Raw genomic sequence first — 21,502 nt, 5'->3', positions numbered from 1 at the left:
CATCCCTGATTTAGACTGAAAAAGTGGAGAAGTTAGCCAACATAAAGAGATGAGGGGAGAAGTATGCGAGAGCTAGCAAGCTAGATGGATACAGATATGGAGAGGTTTATCGCCAAAAGAATGGGTGGAGATAGCACCTGAGGCTATGAGGTGATAAGTGGAGAACAAAAGGCTGCAGATTCTGGAATATGATATGAAAATAAAATAAAACAGTGAATTAAATAAAGGTTGGTTGCACAGGGAACATTGAAGGAGGGAAGGGTGAGCAGTGGGGGGGGGGGCATGGTATTCAGTGAGAGAGTGGGGTTAAAAAAAATGTGTTAGGTGGCTGGGGGAGGGGGGTGGTAAGCTGGGAGAAACGGTGTATGTGAGATGACAAGGATAGGTAGAAGGATAGAGAAAAGAACGTGATGTGGGCAACCTAAAATTAGAGAATTCAATATTCATGTCCTTTAGTTGTCAACTACGAAGGCAATATATAAGGTGCTGCTATTCTAAATGTGTTTGACCTTATCCTGGTAATGGAAGTTGCCAGGACTAGAGGGTGTGAGCTATAGGGAGAGGTTGAGTAGGCTGGGTCTCTATTCCATGGAGCACAGGAGGAGAATGGGTGATCTTTTAGAGGTGTATAAGATCATGAGAGGAATAGATTGAGTAGATGCAGTCTTTTGCCCAGAGTAGGGGAATTGAGGACTAGAGGATGTAGGTTCAAGGTGAAGGGGAAAAGATTTAATAGGAATCTGAGGGGGTAACATTTTCACACAAAGGGTGGTGGGTGTATGGAACAAGCTGCCAGAGGAGGTATTTAAGGCTGGAACTATCCCATAATTTAAGAAACTATTAAACATGGATAGGACAGGTTTGGAGGGATATGGACCAAGCACAGGCAAGTGAGACTTGTGTAGCAGGGACATTGTTGGCCGGTATGGGTGAGTTGGGCCGAAGTATCACTCTATGACTCTATGACAGATAGGTCAGTGTTGGAATGGGAAAGTGAATTTTTGTCGACCTTGCGTATCATATATATCTCTTCCAGCTACTGTTATAGCTGACATTGCATGTCCCAAAGCAACATAAAATTCAAAAGTTCAAAAATAATTATCTTGTTCTGTGCAATGCCTCCTCTAAAAATTAATGGGAATTTGAAACTCCTAAACTTGTGCTCAGCATTTCAGCAGAATATGAGTCACAAGTTTTTGTATTTTTCAGGCTAATAATCTAGTAATTCATACGGTGGTCAAGTATTTCTGGAACCATCAGCGTCATTTGGCACCGAAGGATGGGAGAGTCGACCTTGGAGGGATTGTTCAAGTATTGCCTCACATTATTACATCAAACGTCGAACATGACTCGGTGCACCTGGTGGTAGAAAATCTGGTCAAGGAGGGAAAAGCAAGTGAGACTTTACTGATGGCATTTTATCTTTAAGTGCAGTTCAAAGCAAGCTCCTCTTGCTCTGAAACCTACAAAATTGAAGTTTGTGAATATATACATAACATGTAAGATTGCATCAGTATATTGATAATATAGTGAACAATGATTGAGTTAGTTGTAATGTGGTCACCAAATTATTATTGAATTTCAGCAGTTGAAAGTTTATTTATTTTGTTGAAGGTAAAAACAAATTATCTATTTCCTCCTCGGCCCAAAGCAAATGACTGATCACTGGGGGAACTGGCTTGCACTCTGGGGCAGACTCATCTATTTAAATATGTTTCTTATCCAACTGGTATAATGTAACTCGATTCACCCTCGTGAACCTCAAACAAGTTTGGTGATTAACCGTGGTAGCACCGGAAATTGGAGGAACAGCACCTCATATTCCGTTTGGGGAGTCTGCATCCCGGGGGCATGAACATCGAATTCTCCCAATTTTGTTAGTCCTTGCTGTCTCCTCCCCCTCCTCAGCCCCCCTGCTGTCTCCTCCCATCCCCCAGCCTTCGGGCTCCTCCTCCTTTTCCCTTTCTTGTCCCCGCCCACCCCCGTCCCCGATCAGTCTGAAGAAGGGTTTCGGCCCGAAACGTTGCCTATTTCCTTCGCTCCATAGATGCTGCTGCACCCGCTGAGTTTCTCCAGCTTTTTTGTGTAACCTTGGTGATTAACCACAGTGTACAGATAAAGGACAAAGGGTACTTTGTTAATACAATAAATATTATGCAACGTTAAGTTCATTTGATACTTGCAAGGTCAATTATTTTATTTCTCCTTTGCAGAAGCTACATTTTTGCCTGTTTCCAAAGTAACTGGATGCATTCAAGTTGATGATGTGATAGCTGCTATTGGGCCAAGCACCTGCCTTATTTCTATTATGCTCGCTAATAATGAAACAGGAGTTCTCATGGTAATTACTTTCTTCATTTTGGTTTGAGGTGTTGTTCTCATTTGGAAACCTGGTTTCTATTATCCATACCTGTACTGAGAATGCGGTGATGGGCCTTATTCTTAAACGTTGGTAGAAGGGTTGTGTAACTTAGTTTGCCACCATGAGGCTAATACATCCACAATGCTATGGGGAACTAAACAGCTGATGTCATGAATGGGTTTCCTCCTTGAAAGAGCTTTGTGAATAAATTTGGAATTATGATATGAGAAACAGAAAATATAGTATATAATTGGACTGTGTAACACCTGTGAAGCAAGAAACAGTCAGTGACCTTTCAGTGTTCTCAGTTCACAAATTGAGGTTTCAATTGTGAGAAAAGAAATAAGAGTAGAGAAGACTATGAAGATAAACAAGGTGGAGAAGACAGGGTAGCGAAGACAAATAAGGTGAAGACCAGGAAAGCTGAATGATGACACTGTGATAAAGGTTAGTGAATAACAAAGTTGTCTCTAGTTGAACTATGAGCAAGAGAGAACAAATTATATCTGATGTCGCCAAAAGAGGAGGTGGGCTTTCGTGGCTCATGATCTTTCATCTTCCAATGAAAGATCATTGGCCGTATTGATTAATTTTTCTCACCATAGATGTTTTCTAACTCACTGATTATTTCTAGTATTTTTCACTATTTTTGGTTTTCCACCTTTATACATTGTGACAGCCTGATTGGTTTATCATTTATTTTATTGAAATGTCCTGCATTCCTGTACCTGAGGTTTTGCTGTTGTTGTTATCTTATCTTGCTCCAAAGCTCTGTTCAAGGATGAAGATCCTTGTTTGTATTTCAGGTAAAAACAGAGAATGCTGGAAATACACAGCAGGTTGGGCAGCAGATAGGAAGGAAGAAAACGTTTCAATTTCCATCAAGATCAAATAAATCTGTCTTGTCAGGCGATTTCAGATTTGTCTATATTTGTCTATATCAACGTGAAACATTATCTCTCTTTCACTTGCTACAGTTGCTGTTTGACCAGCTGGTTATGCTCAGCATTTTCTTATTTTATTTAAGATTTCAGACAATTTTCAATGTTGTAATTTAAACTACCACCCAATGTCTGTTCTGATCTGAGGCTTCCGTTTCCCCTCATCCTTTCCTGTTCCTCAAGAACCATCCCTGCTCCTTCTGGCCATCTCCCTTGCTCCCGACGTGCATCCTGCATCCCCATTCCCCGATTCTCCTCACCTGCCTTCTCCACCTTTCCCATAAAAGCTTTGGATTATTAGAAACATAGAAACGTAGAAAATAGGTGCAGGAAGAGGCCATTCGACCCTTCGAGCCAACACCGCCATTCATTGTGATCATGGCTGATAGTCCCCAATCAATAACCCGTGCCTGCCTTCTCCCAATATCCCTTGATTCCACTAGCATCTAGAGCTCTATCTAACTCTCTCTTAAATCCATCCAGTGACTTGGCCTCCACTGCCCTCTTTTTTTTTTAATCAAAAATATTATTCAAATATTAAAATAGTATTTACAATACAATAAAACAAAACACCACCATAATACAAGATGAATAAATATGCTAAGCAACTGCTAAACAACTATATTGCAATCCTTGTCCAGGATACATTCAACCCCCCTCGGTGCCCAGCGGTCGCGGAACTCCCTCAGGGTGCCCGTAGACAGGGCGTATTCCCTTTCTATCCGCACCCGGGCATGGACATATCCCTGGAAAATGGGCAGGCAGCCGGCTCGGGTAGAGCCCTCCACCGTCTGGCGCCTGACTCGCGGATGGCCAGCTTGGCCTTCCATTGCCCTCTTTGGCAGGGAATTCCACAAATTCACAATTCACTGGGTGAAAACGTTTTTTCTCACCTCAGTCATAAATGGCTTCTCCTTTCTTCTAAGACTGTGGCCCCTGGTTCGGGACTCGCCCAACATTGGGAACATTCTTCCTGCATCTAGATTGTCCAGTCCTTTTATAATTTTATATGTTTCTATAAGATCCCCCCTAAACTCTTTCTAAACTCCAGTGAATACAAGCCTAGTCTTTTCAATCTTTCCTCATATGACATTCCCACCATCCCAGGGATCAATCTCGTGAACCTATGCTGCACTGTCTCAAATTCGGAGACCAAAACTGGACACAATCCTCCAGTTATGGTCTCACTAGAGCCCTATACAATTGCAGAAAAACCTCTTTACTGCTGTTCTAAAATGATTGAAAAAGTGTCACTATTCTTTTGTTGTTTAACAGGACATGTATAAACTTCAATTAGCTCATGTTTTATCATTTGCTAGCCCTGATATTTACTCTGTACAGTGGCATATTCCTGCATTTATTGTTAGCGGAAGTCATTTAAGAATCTGGCTTTTGTGTTTTAGAAACATAGAAACATAGAAATTAGGTGCAGGAATAGGCCATTCGGCCCTTCGAGCCTGCACCGCCATTCAATAAGATCATGGCTGATCATCCAACTCAGTATCCCGTACCTGCCTTCTCTCCATACCCTCTGATCCCTTTCGCCACAAGGGCCACATCTAACTCCCTCTTAAATATAGCCAATGAACTGGCCTCAACTACCCTCTGTGGCAGAGAGTTCCAGAGATTCACCACTCTCTGTGTGAAAAAAGTTTTTCTCATCTCGGTTTTAAAGGATTTCCCCCTTATCCTTAAGCTGTGACCCCTTATCCTGGACTTCCCCAACATCGGGAACAATCTTCCTGCATCTAGCCTGTCCAACCCCTTAAGAATTTTGTAAGTTTCTATAAGATCCCCTCTCAATCTCCTAAATTCTAGAGAGTATAAACCAAGTCTATCCAGTCTTTCTTCATAAGACAGTCCTGACATCCCAGGAATCAGTCTGGTGAACATTCTCTGCACTCCCTCTATGGCAATAATGTCCTTCCTCAGATTTGGAGAGCAAAACTGTACGCAATACTCCAGGTGTGGTCTCACCAAGACCCTGTACAACTGCAGTAGAACCTCCCTGCTCCTATACTCAAATCCTTTTGCTATGAATGCTAACATACCATTCGCTTTCTTCACTGCCTGCTGCACCTGCATGCCTACTTTCAATGACTGGTGTATCATCACACCCAGGTCTCGCTGCATCTCCCCTTTTCCTAATCGGCCACCATTCAGATAATAGTCTACTTTCCTGTTTTTGCCACCAAAGTGGATGGCAAAATGGTATTATGACCTGAGTTATCTAGATTGTGTTTGCTTTGTTTGCAGCCGATTGCAGAGATGTGTCGGCGAGTGAAGATTGTAAATCACCAGAGAGGCAAGCAAACGCCCAAGATTCTGCTACATACAGACGCCGCCCAGGCACTTGGCAAACTGCAAGTTGACGTGCAGGATCTTGGTGTGGATTACCTTACCGTCGTGGGACACAAGGTAAAACATCACCCTTGCAGATGTTGAAATTTTTTTTAAATTGCTGATGCCGGAAATCTAAAACAAAACTAGAAAATATTGAATTCTCAATAGGCCAAGCTGAATGGGATGACAAACGGTCATCATACCTTTCTTCTTCTCCTGATAATGCCTTTTTTTGTGCAATTTCGCCCTCGATGTCCAAAGCAGAGCATCGCCAAGAATCGAATCAATTCTCAACAAACAAAAATCTTTGGATCATACAGGCATGGAGAAGATGTCTAGGGTGTGGGGAGGATGTTGGTGCAGGATGGTGGTTCTTCTTGCTGTTAAGTCCCGATTTCTTGCATACAATTAACACAATATACTACCTGGACCATGCAGGACCAATTTGAGGGTATTGGTTTCAAAACAACTTTGAATGGGATCTATCTTGTCTACTGCCTATTTTGCCTGTCTGTGACACGCATATGCAATGTACATACTACATGATCTGCTTATTCAATTGTCATTACTAAAAACATGCATTTACAATCAAAATTGGGAGTTGATCACTGCAGGTAGTTCTGAACAATTGCTGCTGGGCACCTGTTTCACAGTCCCAGATTAGTGGAAACTGAAATTAAAATGTGATGATTGCGGAATTTAAAAGCTCGTGCTACCAAATTATCTTTGTATTTCCATTGCCCCCACCCTATAGTTTTATGGTCCACGTATTGGAGCACTTTATGTTCGGGGGCCAAGCACAAGCTCACCAGTGTATGCCATGTTCATTGGTGGAGGCCAAGAAAGGAAGTTCAGACCAGGGTAAGTTTTCAAAGAAAATGTGAAGGTACTCCCTCCTCTTTCCACTTGACAGGGCTTGACAGGAATGTAAATCAGCCATGAGTTGGTTGCACAGAGAAAGCATTTACCTGCCTGATGCATTGAAGGTTGTGGCACTTTATAAATTAACTTTTAAATGCGACTGAAGTGGTGATTATGTCAATATTATTACCTATAAAAGAGATTCTGTTCCAGAAACACGACATTTTCTAATTTGCCTCTGTGCTGGTTATTCGAGTTTCGTTGTAGCTTAATCGGTACACGTGACAATAAACTGATCTTTGAACCTTTGATGTCACATTAATGTCAGAACTACTTTTACTTTGGGAATTCAGCAATGTAATGTCCTTGAAAGTACAATAGAAATATTTCGATCATACTCATTCATTTTTGGAAAAAATATTGTATTTCATGAAGAATATATTGGCATTGGGTGTAGAACCAATCTGCGGAACAGAGAGTTTTAAAATTATAAAGCATAGATCCAGACCCTTCACTCTAAACCTTGTGCCAAACATAAAACACCTATTTAGACTAATCCTGCTCCAAACCACTTTGATTTCCTCACATGCCAATCAACTCCACTTTCCTCCCCATCCCGCCAAACGCTACTTCTCACCTACGGAGTTGAGGCAATTTACAGGTGCTAATTAACCTACCAACCTACACGCCTTTGCAATGTGAGAGGAAACCTACACCATTGCATGAATAACCTGCACACTGCACAAAAGTAGCATCAGAGATGAGAATTGAACCCCGTCTTTGGTGTTGTGAGAGATCAGTGTTTGCTGTGGCACTATGCCAACCATGCCAGAACTAAAGAATTTAAATCATGAATGTAAATTGCACAAATGAAGCTTGTATTCTTTTGGGCATAGAAGACTAAAGATGTTATAAAGATGTTATATTATATTAAATGATTTAAAAAAGTAGCTAGAAAATATTTCCTCAATTTTTGGGTCCAGCATAAAGGGTTCCAATCTTAGAATTAAAACAAGCAGTTTAATGAGGCTGTTGGAAAGCAATTAACACAAAGGGCAGAAGAAATTTTGAACACCCTTTCCCGAGCAGGAAGTATTTTCTCGGTCTATTGAACATTTTGTAAAGAATATCAAGAGTTAAAGGATGTGGAACCAAGATTGATAATCAAAATTGAGATTAGGCACAACATAATTAAATGTTGTGGGGTTGAATTGTCATCTGCTGTTTTTCTATAGTATGTATTTAATTTTTCAGCCATGACAGATTGTTTTTGACACATCAGTCTGTACCTTTTTTGTCAAACAAAGAAATGCATAAAAGTGCCTTGATGCCATATTCCTATCCTGCCTGATTTAATTTCTCCACTGGTGTCAATTAAAAAGAAAACTAGAAGAGCTCTGTTATTGTTTTCCTTTCCAGACCAATTCATGACTGTAGACTTTCATACCAACATGTGAGAAAGTTAATAACGCTTCCAGTTAATAAGTGGCTAGCTTAGAATGCTCTTCACTTCACTGAAAATTGGTTTAGAATGGATTTTCTTTGATGGTATGTTTGGTATGACATGGAACCTGTATGACATGGTTGGTCTGGAATGCATGCAAACAAAACTTCTCATTATATTATGGTGCATGTGACAATGGTATACCAAAACCAAACTCACAAATTATCTTTCCTTATATTTTCAGCACAGAGAACACTCCAATGATTGCAGGACTCGGGAAGGTAAATTACACTTTATAGCATGCCTTGATTGCAGGAAGTGGGATGGGCAGCCTATACCCCTTTGTTACTATTGTTGAGCAAGTTACAGTGCATTCATAAGTATTCAGACCCCTTCACTTTTTCCACATTTTGTTACATAACAGCCTTATTCTAAAATTGATTTAATTCATTATTTTAATCATCAATCTACACACAATACCCCATTATAAAAAACAAAAACAGGTGTTTAGAAATTTTTGCAAAGTAATTAAAAAGAAATAAGTAAAATACCACATTTACATAAATATTCAGACCCTTTACAGTACTTTGTTGAGGCACCTTTGGCAGCGATTACAGCCTCAAGTCTTCCCGGGTATGACACTACAAGCTTGGCGCACCTGTATTTGGGAAATTTCTCCCATTCTTCTCTGTATATCCTCAAGTTCTGTCAGATTGAATGGGGAGTGTCGATGCACAGCTATTTTCCGGTCTCTACAGACATGTTCGATTGTGTTTAAGTCGAGGCTGTGGCTGGGCCACTCGAGAACGTTCACAGACTTTGTAATTGAGCAATAGTCTTTAGTGTTGTTATCTGTGCAGCAGTTCACATACCAATTCAAAGACAGATCGATCAAGCCTTTCATTCTTCTCTTCAAACTCCAGCCATGCAATTAAACATTGACATTGACTAAATATGAGTGAGCTCCTGTGTGCATTATGTTGTATATTTCTGATCAACAATGTTGTTAAAAAACACATCTAGAGAAGACGATAGAGGAAGCTCAGTCGTCAAAGATTTTATACAATGAACATCAAAAGTAAGTGATTCAGGTTTGAGTTTATGATGGGTGTTGGTCGGCAGCAGTAATTTGTGCAAGACCTGAATGATCACAACTGACATTTATTTGAGTTAAACTAAACTTGTGTTTAACAATAAATGAACAAATACTCCATACACTGTGAACTGAATGTGAATAGCAGCAAAACAAGCCGAGAGCAAGTATAAACAGCGGGAGAATAGAAAAGAAAGAAGCAAGTTAAAACAGGTTAGAGATGTGAGTTATGGATACAACAGTTGCTGAAAAGCTGAGTGAACATTGATGGGGAAAGCCCAGCAGCAACTTGCATCGGGGTATTAAATATTTTACAGTTACAAATATTGCAAATATGAAACAACAAACATTGGAGCAGGTCAGACATTAGCACTTGTACCTGGACATATGGTAGACCTGCAGAGTCTAATTGGGAGGCACAAATATCCACAGACTTTCCAGTTATCAGACTGAGCTTGTGATGGTATTGTGATAAATCTGGTGAAACCGTTCAAATGAATGGAAGCCTTTGGAAGCCTATCTTAGAATAAAGGGGGTCAAACTGAGTTTGAGAAGTAAAGAATTGAGATAGGATGCGTTTTAAAACAGGTTAGAGATGTGAATGGATACAACAGTTGCTGAAAAGCTGAGTGAACATTGATGGGGAAAGCCCAGCAGCAACTTGCATCGGGGTATTAAATATTTTACAGTTACAAATATTGCAAATATGAAACAACAAACATTGGAGCAGGTCAGACATTAGCACTTGTACCTGGACATATGGTAGACCTGCAGAGTCTAATTGGGAGGCACAAATATCCACAGACCTTCCAGTTATCAGACTGAGCTTGTGATGGTATTGTGATAAATCTGGTGAAACCGTTCAAATGAATGGAAGCCTTTGGAAGCCTTTATCTTAGAATAAAGGGGAGGTCGTTTAAGACTGAGGTGAGAAAAAACTTTTTCACCCAGAGAGTTGTGAATTTATGGAATTCCCTGCCACAGAGGGCAGTGGAGGCCAAGTCACTGGATGGATTGAAGAGAGAGTTAGATCGAGCTCTAGGGGCTAGTGGAGTCAAGGGATATGGGGAGAAGGCAGGCACGGGTTATTGATTGGGGACGATCAGCCATGATCACAATGAATGGCGGTGCTGGCTCGAAGGGCTGAATGGCCTCCTCCTGCACCTATTTCCTATGTTTCTATGGATGCTGGGAGGAAGGTACTTTTTTTAAGGTCAGTTTCAACATTTTGCACTATATCTATTTATTGAAAATTACTGCTATTTTTTTCTTTCTGGTTGTTAGCTATTATTGTGCCCATACAGTTCCCTTCATCCCACAGTTTTAACTTTACCAAAATCTGTCATATGATAGTTTGATAAACTAGATCGTCAAATCACATAGCAAGTAATCCAGTGTTCAAACCTGTCTTTAAAAAGTACATTATTGCATTGTAAACCAGGTTCTACATTTTTTGTCATTTATTCCCTCTGCCATCCTATCACACACATTCCCTTTGATTTCTCTGCAACATCAAAAGGATTTAATATCTAATTTTTTCCAGTTCTGATAAAAGGTCATTAATCTGAAACAATTTCACTTTCCACCACTGCTGTTTTATCCTCACGTTTTTCTAGAATTTTTATTTTTATTTAATCTTTCCAATATCTAGACTTTTTGTCATTTCATTATGCAAATTATAAAATGTGTACATTTTGCAGTCCTAAATAAGTGGAAACGTAAGTGGAATTCTTGCTTTGCTGTTACAAAGAGAAAGATAACATGACAGCAGTGGTCAACTTAACTTTCCTAACCTGTTTCCCCAGGCTGCCGAGCTGGTTGTTAAGAAGCTGGAGATATATGCCAGTCATATGAAAGAAGTGAGGGATTACTTGGAAGTATGCCTGTTGGTATGTGCAATTAAATCATTCAAATGGAATATTAGTTTGGATGATCACCATGAGATATAATTAACTACTATAACCTGCCTGGGAGCTGTAGATAACGAGTGGTAAAATTCACCAAACGCTACACAAATTGTTTTTTTTCATATTGTTATAAGTTCATCAGAGATAAGAGCAGAATTAGGTAATTCGATCATTGTTGATCTATCTCCCTCCTAACTCCATCCTCCTGCCTTTTCCCCATAACACCTGACATCCATACTAATCAAGAATGTATCTAACCCTGCCTTAAAAATATCAACTGCCTGCCTCCACAGCCGTCCGTGGCAAGGAGTTCCACAGTCAGAATCGCATTTTATTCGCCAAGTATGTTTTGCAACATACGAGGAATTTCATTGGCCAGGTCAGTCATACAATTAAAAGCAACAGATCACTCAAAAACACATTTTAACATGAACATCCACCACAGTAACTCCTACACATTCCTCACTCCTTAAGGCGAAATAAAGTTCAAGTCCCTTCCCTTAGTTCTTCCTCGGTCTCGAACCTCCGTTGACGGGACGATCTTGGCTCCCGTAGCCGGCGGCGTTCAGGCCCTCCCCGTCGAGGCGATCAGCTGCCGCATCGTGGGGATGTCAGCTCCCCCGCGCTGGACGATCGAACCTCGCCTCGGGGCTGGTCGAACCTTCTGCGACGTTGGAGCTCCCGACTAGCCTCTCCCGAGACTGCGAGCGCTTGATGGTAGTAAAGTGGGAGCTGTGGGAGCGTTCCCAGGCAAGGGATCGGCTCCGATGTTAAGTCCCGCGATAGGGGTCAAAGTCAGTCCGAGGTGACTTCCAGCTCCATCGTTGAAAGGCCGCAGAACGCGCTGGTGAATGTGATCCAAAAATTAATCACATCTCCGGCAAGGTAAGAACTTGAAAAAAAGCTCCCCCGATCCCCTCCCCCACATAAAACAAACCGAAGAACATTAAAACAAACTTTTAACAAAAATAATGAAAAATTGAACAGACTGCCGGCGGAGCAGCCATCGCCCCGGCGCCCCTGGTGGTAAAGTTTATAGGGATAAAGGTAAAACACACGCAATTGGAACTAGCTAAGATAGGCACTTTGGTCTGCATGGATGGTTTGGGCCAAGGGGCCTGTTTCTGCACTGTATGACTATGGTATGAACATTGACTTCTCCATTTTCTAGTAAACCGCTTCCCCTTTGTTCCTTTCATTCATCGTCAGATCTGTTTTACTCACCCCTTACTTTCCAAACACTCCTCCACCCACATTTCAGCAGTTTCTTTACCATCCCCCGCCTTCCCCATTTACCCTCCACCCATAACTCGTACCACCGTGACCCCTATCCCATCCACTGCCCACCATTCCTTATTTGGTTCCACTCATCCTTTCTTATCAGATTCCATCATCTGCAGCCCTTTGTTAAACATAGAAACATAGAAAATAGGTGCAGGAGGAGACCATTCGGCCTTTCGAGCCAGCACCTCCATTCATTGTGATCATGGGTGATCACTAGCCCCTAGAGCGCTATCTAACTCTCTCTTAAATCCATCCAGTGACTTGGCTTCTATGGATGCTGGGAGGAAGGTACTTTTTTTAAGGTCAGTTTCAACATTTTGCACTATATCTATTTATTGAAAATTACTGCTATTTTCTTCTTTCTGGTTGTTAGCTATTATTGTGCCCATACAGTTCCCTTCATCCCACAGTTTTAACTTTACCAAAATCTGTCATATGATAGTTTGATAAACTAGATCGTCAAATCACATTGCAAGTAATCCAGTGTTCAAACCTGTCTTTAAAAAGTACATTATTGCATTGTAAACCAGGTTCTACATTTTTTGTCATTTATTCCCTCTGCCATCCTATCACACACATTCCCTTTGATTTCTCTGCAACATCAAAAGGATTTAATATCTAATTTTTTCCAGTTCTGATAAAAGGTCATTAATCTGAAACAATTTCACTTTCCACCACTGCTGTTTTATCCTCACGTTTTTCTAGAATTTTCATTTTTATTTCATCTTTCCAATATCTAGACTTTTTGTCATTTCATTATGTAAATTATAAAATGTGTACATTTTGCAGTCCTAAATAAGTGGACACGTAAGTGGAATTCTTGCTTTGCTGTTACAAAGAGAAAGATAACATGACAGCAGTGGTCAACTTAACTTTCCTAACCTGTTTCCCCAGGCTGCCGAGCTGGTTGTTAAGAAGCTGGAGATATATGCCAGTCCTTAATTCTTTAAATTCCTTAAATTCACTACTCTCTGGGTGAAAAAGTTTTTTCTCACCTCAGTCTTGAATAACCTCCCCTTTATTCTAAGTGTTGCCTCCACCGATTGCTTCCCAACTTCTATTGTTGGCTCCATCTGTAGTGACAGTTTTTTACAACGTCTCAAGGATTTAGTCCTCGATAGTCACTGATGACCGTGGATCAGAAGGTAATCTGAGCATCCACGAGCCTTTCATGAAACATTCAATGCTGTCGAAAGATGAATCTTCCAAAAACACTCTTGATTAATAGTTTATTTATTGTAGTAGTACAAACAGTAAGAAAAATCATAAAAGCTTCTTCTTGTTTAAGTTCATTTCAATCATATTCGTGGTCGTGCTAGTGCATGGTTGAAAACTATGTCTCTTACCCGATATTTATCGAACTAAACTAAACTCCTTGGGAGTCTGCGCCAGAATCTCAGCCGCAAGCACGCCTCAGATTACGTATAAATCCCACCCACATAATTACAGGCAGATAAAATTTAAAGGTAACTGGTTATAGTTATAACATACTGCGTTAAGCTAAATGGCTACTACATACCTACAACCCTAACCCTAATTGTTCTGAGTATATAATGAGGCAATTACTAATAGACATTAAAAAAGGAGCTATAAAAGCTTAACATTTATATATCAACATTCAGACTTCTTTAGCGATTCTTCCATCTTCTGGAAGCAAGCATAACTTGGTTATTGGTCTTATTAAAACTGTTCTTAGTCTGAAGTCGTACTGTACGCACCTAATCCATAACGTCAGGCATGATACCCAGTATATAGTCCAAAACTCAAAAGTCCAAAGTTTAGACAGCATGAAACTTCTTCCTCCATGTCCAATCAATTCTGTTTGTTGTTTGTCTGGTTGTTTGTTTTTTTGCACAAAGACCGCGAGCATTGCCACTTTTCATTTCACTGGCCATCTCGTATGTGTATGTGACGAATAAACTTGACTTGACTTGACTTGGATATGTCGTAACAATAATGTCTAAATATGAAAGTCCTTCGAGAGAATAATAGGATGCTTAGCCGTCTCTCCCCCCCCCCCCCCCCCCTCTTCCCCCTCCCCCTCCGTCCCCTCCCCCCCCCCCCCCTCTCCCCTCCCCCCCCTCTCCCCCCCCCCCCAATTATTGAGATACAACAAGATTGGTTGGTCCAGTAAACTCTGTAAATTTTGGTTATGAAAATTCTCATCATTGGAAATTAAATAGGAAATAATATGAATAACATGATTAACTTTTTTTTTCAATTCCCAGACTGTCTTTGGAAAGGAAAAACTTCATTTCAACAGCCACTTTCAAGGCTCAGACTGTTTGCCGAATACCTGCAATGTGTCCATTCTTGGGCCTAACTTACAAGGTATGTTAAAAAATATTGTGCAATAATGAATCAAACATAAAATTATACAACGAAGAAGCAAACATAGGCAATGTGCTCTCTTGGATTGGCCCTTGTTTACTACCCCATCAACTTTTTTATAGTATGGTTTATCAGTTTCTAATCGCATTCAATATTTTTTTCTATTCTTTGCACAAGTGAATAACAACATTTGTCACTCTTTGTTGATTTCTTTCTCATCTAAAGCAGTCAATATGGATAAACATGGAACTGCAGGTGCTGGTTTATAAAAATAAACAGAATGTGCTGGAGTAACTATGCTGTCTTCAATTCTTAAATCCGCCTTCCCTTAAAAGTGATTAATGAATACAAATTCTGTGAACCCTTATTTAAATAATAATAATAATAATAATAATAATAATAATAATAATAATAATAATAATAATAATGATAAATACTTTATTGATCCCCTCAGGGAAATTCAGATGTCCAGAAGCCCCCAACCAACAAACCCACAGATTCAAAACGAACGCAGACAGAAAATACATAGAATACACTGTGGACACTACCTGAGAGCAATAAATACTTAAAAAGACCAATAATTAACAATTAAAAATTGAAAATTGCAAAAATGCATCCCCCTACAGCCTAGCGGTCCGAATTATAAAATCTAATGGCTGCAGGGGTGAAGGATGTCCTGAACCGCTCCATTCTACAGGGCAGGGAGAGGAGCCGGTTGTTGTTCCGAGTGCTCTTTTGACTCTCCAGAATTACATGGAGAGGATGCCCGGGGTTTTTCAGGATGACCTGCACCTTGTGCCTCATACGCCTCTCAAGCACATCCATCCCAGAGTCTACTCTCCCCTCCAGCACTGAGCTAGCTCGTTTAACCAGTTTGACCAGCTTCTTGTTGTTTTTTTCACTAATGCTGTTGGCCCAGCAGACAACAGTGTTGTAAAACATGTGCAGCATATCACTACACACATTGAAGGATTTGAGCCTTCTGAGGAAAAAGAGTCTGCTCTGGCCTTTTTTGTAGAGGGAGTCAGAGTTGACAGACCAGTCCAGTTTGTTTTCAAGGTGCACCCCAAGGTATTTATATGTCTGCACCACCTCAATGTCAGCCCCAGCAGCGTTGACCGGCTGAAGGGGGAGCTTGGACCTGCCAAAGTTAACCACCATCTCTTTAGTCTTAGTTGTGTTCAGGATGAGACAGTTCTCTTCACTCCAGGCACAAAAGGATCTGGTCAAGTTCCTGTATTCCTCCTCCTGCCCGTTCCTTACACATGCCACAATCGCTGTATCATCTGAATATTTAATGTAACATCTGTACGTTTGGTGTTACTTATATATGTAATGCTATTTAATGATAGATAAAACTGAATGGAAACACATTGAATTATCATTAATGCTGTGGTATGCCACGATAATTGTTGTGCCCCAGGTCGGAATGTACTGCTGCACTGCCAAAGGCTACTAGCAAGCGTAGGAGCAGCTTGCCATTCTGAAAATGTCAATAGGTAAGAACCATGATGCCTCTGAAGGGATTCTGCAGTAATTAGCAGAACAGTTTTATGTAACATACCTATTATTCTGAACTGCCTATTGTTGCAGCATCTGGTGAACCATAATCAGGAGAGTTATTGCAGAATTTTGATTATTCTCTAAATTAATATGGAACAAAGCTTGTTACAATATTACTGATTCAGAAATTAGTTTATTTTTAATGATCTGCGAAGATCAATCTTTTGTGATTCAACATTTAATTGTTTCCCACAGTGAATGCTATTACAGATTTTACAGGTTTACAGGTTTCCTTTATTGTCATTCAGACCGAAGTCTGAACGAAATTTCGTGCCTGCAGTCATACATACATACAATACAATAAAAAAACCCAACAATAAACACATATTAACATCCACCACAGTGAGTCCACCTAGCACCTCCTCACTGTGATGGAAGCAAAAGTCTTAGGTCTGCAGTCTCTTCCCTCCTCTTCTCCCTCTGCGCTGAGGCGATACCCCACCGGGCGATGTTAAAACAGTCCCGCGGCTCAATCACCGCGGCCCGGGGTGGTCGAAGCTGCCGTCCACCAGTCCTGCTGACGCAGCCGCTGGCTCACGGCCGAACCCCGGACTCAGGTCACCGCCGCCAGAACGCCGTCCCAGCCACCGGACCACCGTTCCAGCCCCGAGCCGGATCGCCCTCACATAAGTTACCGTCTCAGCCTCGCACCAGGCCGCCCCGACATGGTCGCCGCTCCTCCCTCGGGCTGGGCCGCCCCGACATGGGCGCCGCTCCTCCCTCGGGCTGGGCCGCCCCGACATGGGCGCTGCTCCTCCCTCGGGCCAGGTCGCCCCGACATGGGCGCTGCTCCTCCCTCGGGATGGGCCGCCCCGACATGGGCGCCGCTCCTCCCTCGGGCCGGGTCGCCCCGACATGGGCGCCGCTCCTCCCTCGGGCTGGGCCGCCCCGACATGGGCACCACTCCTCCCTCGGGCTGGGCCGCCCCGACATGGGCACCACTCCTCCCTCGGGATGGGCCGCCCCGACATGGGCGCCGCTCCTCCCTCGGGCTGGGCCGCCCCGACATGGGCGCCGCTCCTCCCTCGGGCCAGGTCGCCCCGACATGGGCGCCGCTCCTCCCTCGGGCTGGGCCGCCCCGACATGGGCGCCGCTTCTCCCTCGGGCTGGGAGCGCCGTACCTCCCCAAGCTCGGCCACTCCGACGGGAGCACGGTTCCTCCCTCATGTTGGCTGCCCTCACGGGGTCGTCACAGCCCCTCACGGAAGCACTGTTCCAGCCCCGAGCCGGACCTTCCTCACGGCAGCGAGCTCAGGGGGAGTCCTGGCGGGCTCTGCCTCCTGAGCCTCGAGGTCGCCAGCTCCGCCATTAGGCCTCAGCGCAGACGGAGGCAGAGAAAGGGAATACGACAAAAAAAGTTGCATTCCCCCCGCAGGGAGAGACAGCAAGCCCTGTTTCAACCCCCACCCCCCCCAAAACACAAACTCAAAAACAAAAACTAGACTAACCAAAACAAAAACAAAAAAAAACACAAAAAAGCAAAAACAAACGGGACTGCAGGTGAGCCGCTGCTGCCAGGGCAGCGCCGCCACTTCCGGACTATTACACAGTTTTAATGTTAATTATAGAATATCATTTAATCACTGGCAAAATTGCACGAAATTAAAGGCAAGCTTATACTATCAATCCTACAATCAAGTAGCATTTTAATTATGAATATAACACCTTTTTAAGTGTTAGCCTACAAGCAGGACACTGAACACTGTCCCTTTCACAAACTGATGGATGTTTACACTGCCCTTTATTTTCACACTTGAAGACTGAAGGGTTGGCGTGCTTTTGTACTTATATTTTGGCCAAGTTAGTGTAAAGACTCAAGTTAGTAAGGAATGAAGTTCAGTCCCTTGCAAGGGATGACATACAATCAGGAGATGGATAGTCAGTATGGATAGAACTGAGAAATTGTAAGGGTAAAAATACCCTAATGGGAGTTATCTACAGGCCCCCAAACAGGGTCCTAGTGAGACCACACCTTTCATCCTTCTAAATTCCTGTTAATACAGGTGCACAACCTTTTATCCGAAGATCCAAATAACGAAAACCTCCGAATAGCGACATTTTTTCGGTCCTTGAAGAAAGGTCCTTGAAAACGTTCACCGAGGGCGGCCCGCAGAGGTGACAGCGGAAACTCCGGTCGGTCCTTGAAGAAAGGGGAACTAAATCCCCATTCATAAAAGAGAAGGTGAGGGTATATTGCGCGGGAGGGTTAATAATTGACAATATGCTGCTACCTGCCAGCTGCGTTAAAAAGTTCCTACGGTAGACTCACGATACTCAGTGTATCGTGAGTCTTGCTTGGGAACCTTTTAACTCAGCGTGCAGGCAGCAGTAGATTGTCGCTCCCTTCAGTTTCACCCCACCTACACCCCTCTGCTTCCCGGCCATGTGTGTGACCCCTTCCCTCCCCTCTCCAGCTCCCCGCTCATTGCACCGGCGCGGGGGCTTTGTACTGTCTTCACGTCGCGATGCTAGCAGCACAGTGCCAGTCACCAGAGACGTCAGGACCAACGGGACACCGACCCCCAGGCCCACTGCAAGCACGGAGATCCCAGATCAGCAACTCCAGCCCAGCCCCGTTCCAACTCCAGAGGAACACGCTCCCCGTATGGGCAGAAGCTGATGGTGTGCAAGGGGTACGTCTTGTTCTTGGGGTGGCGCAGCTCAGGCTGTGGGCGAACTGCCACTTGTCGCCGTAGCGGCCCATCGGGGAGCGGATTCCTCTGGAGTTGGAGGGGGAGGGGGGTATTGTGCTGTTTGATCGCCCCCTACTATTCCAGGGACAGGGAGGCAGGACGTTCACCGAGGGCGGCCCGCAGAGGTGACAGCGGAACCTCCGGTCGGTCATCGAAGAAAGGGGAACTAAATCCCCATCCATAAAAGAGAAGGTGAGAGTATATTGCGCGGGAGGGTTAATAATTGACAATATGCTGCTACCTGCCCGCTGTTAAAAAGTTCCCACGGTAGACATGATAGACAGTGTATCGTGAGTCTTGCGTGGGAACTTTCTAACTCAGCGTGCAGGCAGCAGCAGATTGTCGCTCCCTTCAGTTTCACCCCACCTACACCCCTCTGCTTCCCGGCCATGTGTGTGACCCCATCCCTCCCCTCTCCAGCTCCCCGCTCATCGCACCGGCGCGGGGGCTTTGTATTGTCTTCACGTCGGCGATGGCAGCCAGCAGGCTAGTGCAGTCACCGGAGACGTCAGGACCAATTGGACGTCGACCACCAGGCCCACCGCAAGCACGGAGAACCCAGAGACCCACAGCCTGCAGCAGCCCAGCCCCGCTCCAACTACAGAGGAACCTGGGTTGCGGATGACGGGGCGCAGCTCGGGGCGTCGTAGGGGCCCATCGGGGAGCGGGTTCCTGTTGGTCCTGACGTCTCCGGCCACCTGCTATCCTCCGGGAACTGTACCGCCCTTGCAGGAGAGTGGGGTTGTTTGCAGTTGCAGAGGGAGGGGGCAAGGGCGGTACAGTTCCCAGTCTCAGCTCCAGTCCAGGGGGGTGGCCGCAGACGTCAGGACCAACGGGACAGCGACCCCCAGGCCCACTGCAAGCACGGAGATCCCAGAGACCCACAGCCAGCAGCAACTCCAGCCCAGCCCCGCTCCAACTCCAGAGGAACACGTAGGGGCAGAAGCTGATGGTGTGCAAGGTGTTCTTGGGGTGGCGCAGCTCGGGCTGTGGGCAAACTGCCACTTGTCGCCGTAGCGGCCCATCGGGGAGCGGATTCCTCTGGAGTTGGAGGGGGAGGGGGGTATTGTGCTGTTTGATCGCCCCCTGCTATCCCAGGGACAGGGAGACACAGCGGCGTTTTAGACTGGTGGGCAATCACTTCCAAAGTTCTGCCGACACAGTCAGTACACCTCTCCTACACTGCATTTCATACAAACATTTATTCTGCATGAAAAAACGACATTGAAGACTCAAACTCGCGACCGAGTAACTGCCGGGATCAAGGCGCAAACTCGCGACCTTGCGGATATGAGCCGAGCACTCTACCACTGAGCCAGCCATTAAAATCTACGCTAAAAAAATTCCATTCCGAAGACCGACAAATTCTGAATTACGAAAAGTGTCTGGTCCCAAGGCTGTCGGATAAAAGGTTGTGCACCTGTATAAACCCAGTGAACCCATTTATTCCCATCTGTTAGCATGCTTTCTTGTCACAGAAGTTATTTAAATGTGCAGCTTCAGGAAAAGCACGCAACACATGCTGATAGTGAAGCTTGAACTAAAAAAACCAACAAGATTTTGCTTGGTTTTGGATGAGAGTTGGCTGGCTGTGCAGATTCCTTTTAGTGAGCCAATGACGAATCAAAGGTTAAATATTGTCTTGAACAATCTTCAAACTTTTTAATCCTAATCTCAGTTTATAAATGTTTATGTTGCTTAACTGCATTTGCACAAGTGTTGATATTTAATCTCCCGGCATCTGGGCCATATGACATCAGGTTTGTAGACTGGTGTCTACGATGTGTCCTTTTAGAATCACAAAATACACATATAAAACTTTCCTTCTGGAATTTGAGAAGTGATTGCGTGGGCATTCACAGTACCACAGCTGGTAAAGCTGATGCCTCACAGCGCCAGAGACCTGACCTTGGCACTGGCTGGTTGGAGTCTACATTCTCCCTGTGACTGCATGGCGTTCCAACTAGTGCTCTGGGTTCCTACCATATCCAAAAGACATGTGGGTTTGTAAGTTAATTGGCCTCTGGTAAATTGCCTCTAATATGTAGGAAGTGGATGCGAAAGTGGGATGACAGAACTAATGTGAATGGGACACTGCCTCGTTGGGCCAAAGGGCTTGTTTCCATGCTGTATTGTTCAATCAAGCAATCTTATTGCTTTTATTCTGTCACTCCACCTGTAACAAATTGTCTTGTTTTTTCAGGCCTTCACATGTGCTACTGAACAGCGGCATTCCATATGAGGTGGCAGAAAATGCCATTCGGTTAAGTGTGGGACGGGCAACATCAAAAGAGGATGTTGATACCATCGTAGAAGAGCTGAAGCTAGCAGTCAAAGAAATCAAATTGTGTGCTGCTCAGACTTGAGTAGCACCCAGAGAAGAACTGATTACTGCCTCAGAAAGGTAGAACTCCACAGAGGAACCATGTGGCCTTTCCCACCCAGAGGGAGTGACTTTAATATTCCAACAAATTGTGCCAGTTCTTCTTTTGTGATTAAATCAAAAACAATCACAAGTTTTAAGGAATTTCTATTTCTAATACCTGTATATTCAATTTGCTGCACATATATGTTATGAAAACGTTCCATTTGGATTTATTTTAGTAATTTTCATTGTTAATCTTGGATTAATCATTGGGGGTGGAGACGTGTTTTTATTTCAGTTAAATCCTATTTCAGC

At 43.5% G+C, this 21,502-nt stretch overlaps 1 protein-coding gene across 5 annotated transcripts in view; it reads left to right on the top strand.

Annotated features, from left to right (window-relative positions):
- scly (selenocysteine lyase) overlaps positions 1–21,337 on the top strand; it is a 50,236-nt gene extending 28,899 nt beyond the window's left edge. For 4 of the 5 annotated variants that reach the window (XM_055646047.1, XM_055646046.1, XM_055646048.1 and 1 more), the window contains exons 5-13: positions 1,210–1,396; positions 2,214–2,341; positions 5,560–5,721; positions 6,401–6,507; positions 8,196–8,232; positions 10,850–10,933; positions 14,464–14,566; positions 15,990–16,065; positions 21,026–21,337. In XM_055646047.1, coding sequence (XP_055502022.1) covers positions 1,210–1,396; positions 2,214–2,341; positions 5,560–5,721; positions 6,401–6,507; positions 8,196–8,232; positions 10,850–10,933; positions 14,464–14,566; positions 15,990–16,065; positions 21,026–21,188 — 1,047 coding nt within the window. In that variant the 3' untranslated portion in view covers positions 21,189–21,337. Of the gene's footprint in view, positions 1–1,209; positions 1,397–2,213; positions 2,342–5,559; positions 5,722–6,400; positions 6,508–8,195; positions 8,233–10,849; positions 10,934–14,463; positions 14,567–15,989; positions 16,066–18,132; positions 18,312–21,025 lie in introns of all 5 variants that reach the window. The other variant, XR_008724575.1, reaches the window with a different exon arrangement.
- Positions 21,338–21,502: the final 165 nt, after the last annotated feature.

Source organism: Leucoraja erinacea, chromosome 14, assembly GCF_028641065.1.
Source record: "Leucoraja erinacea ecotype New England chromosome 14, Leri_hhj_1, whole genome shotgun sequence".
Classification (NCBI taxonomy): Eukaryota; Metazoa; Chordata; class Chondrichthyes; order Rajiformes; family Rajidae; genus Leucoraja; species Leucoraja erinaceus.
This window is presented reverse-complemented; position numbering and strand designations above follow the sequence as displayed.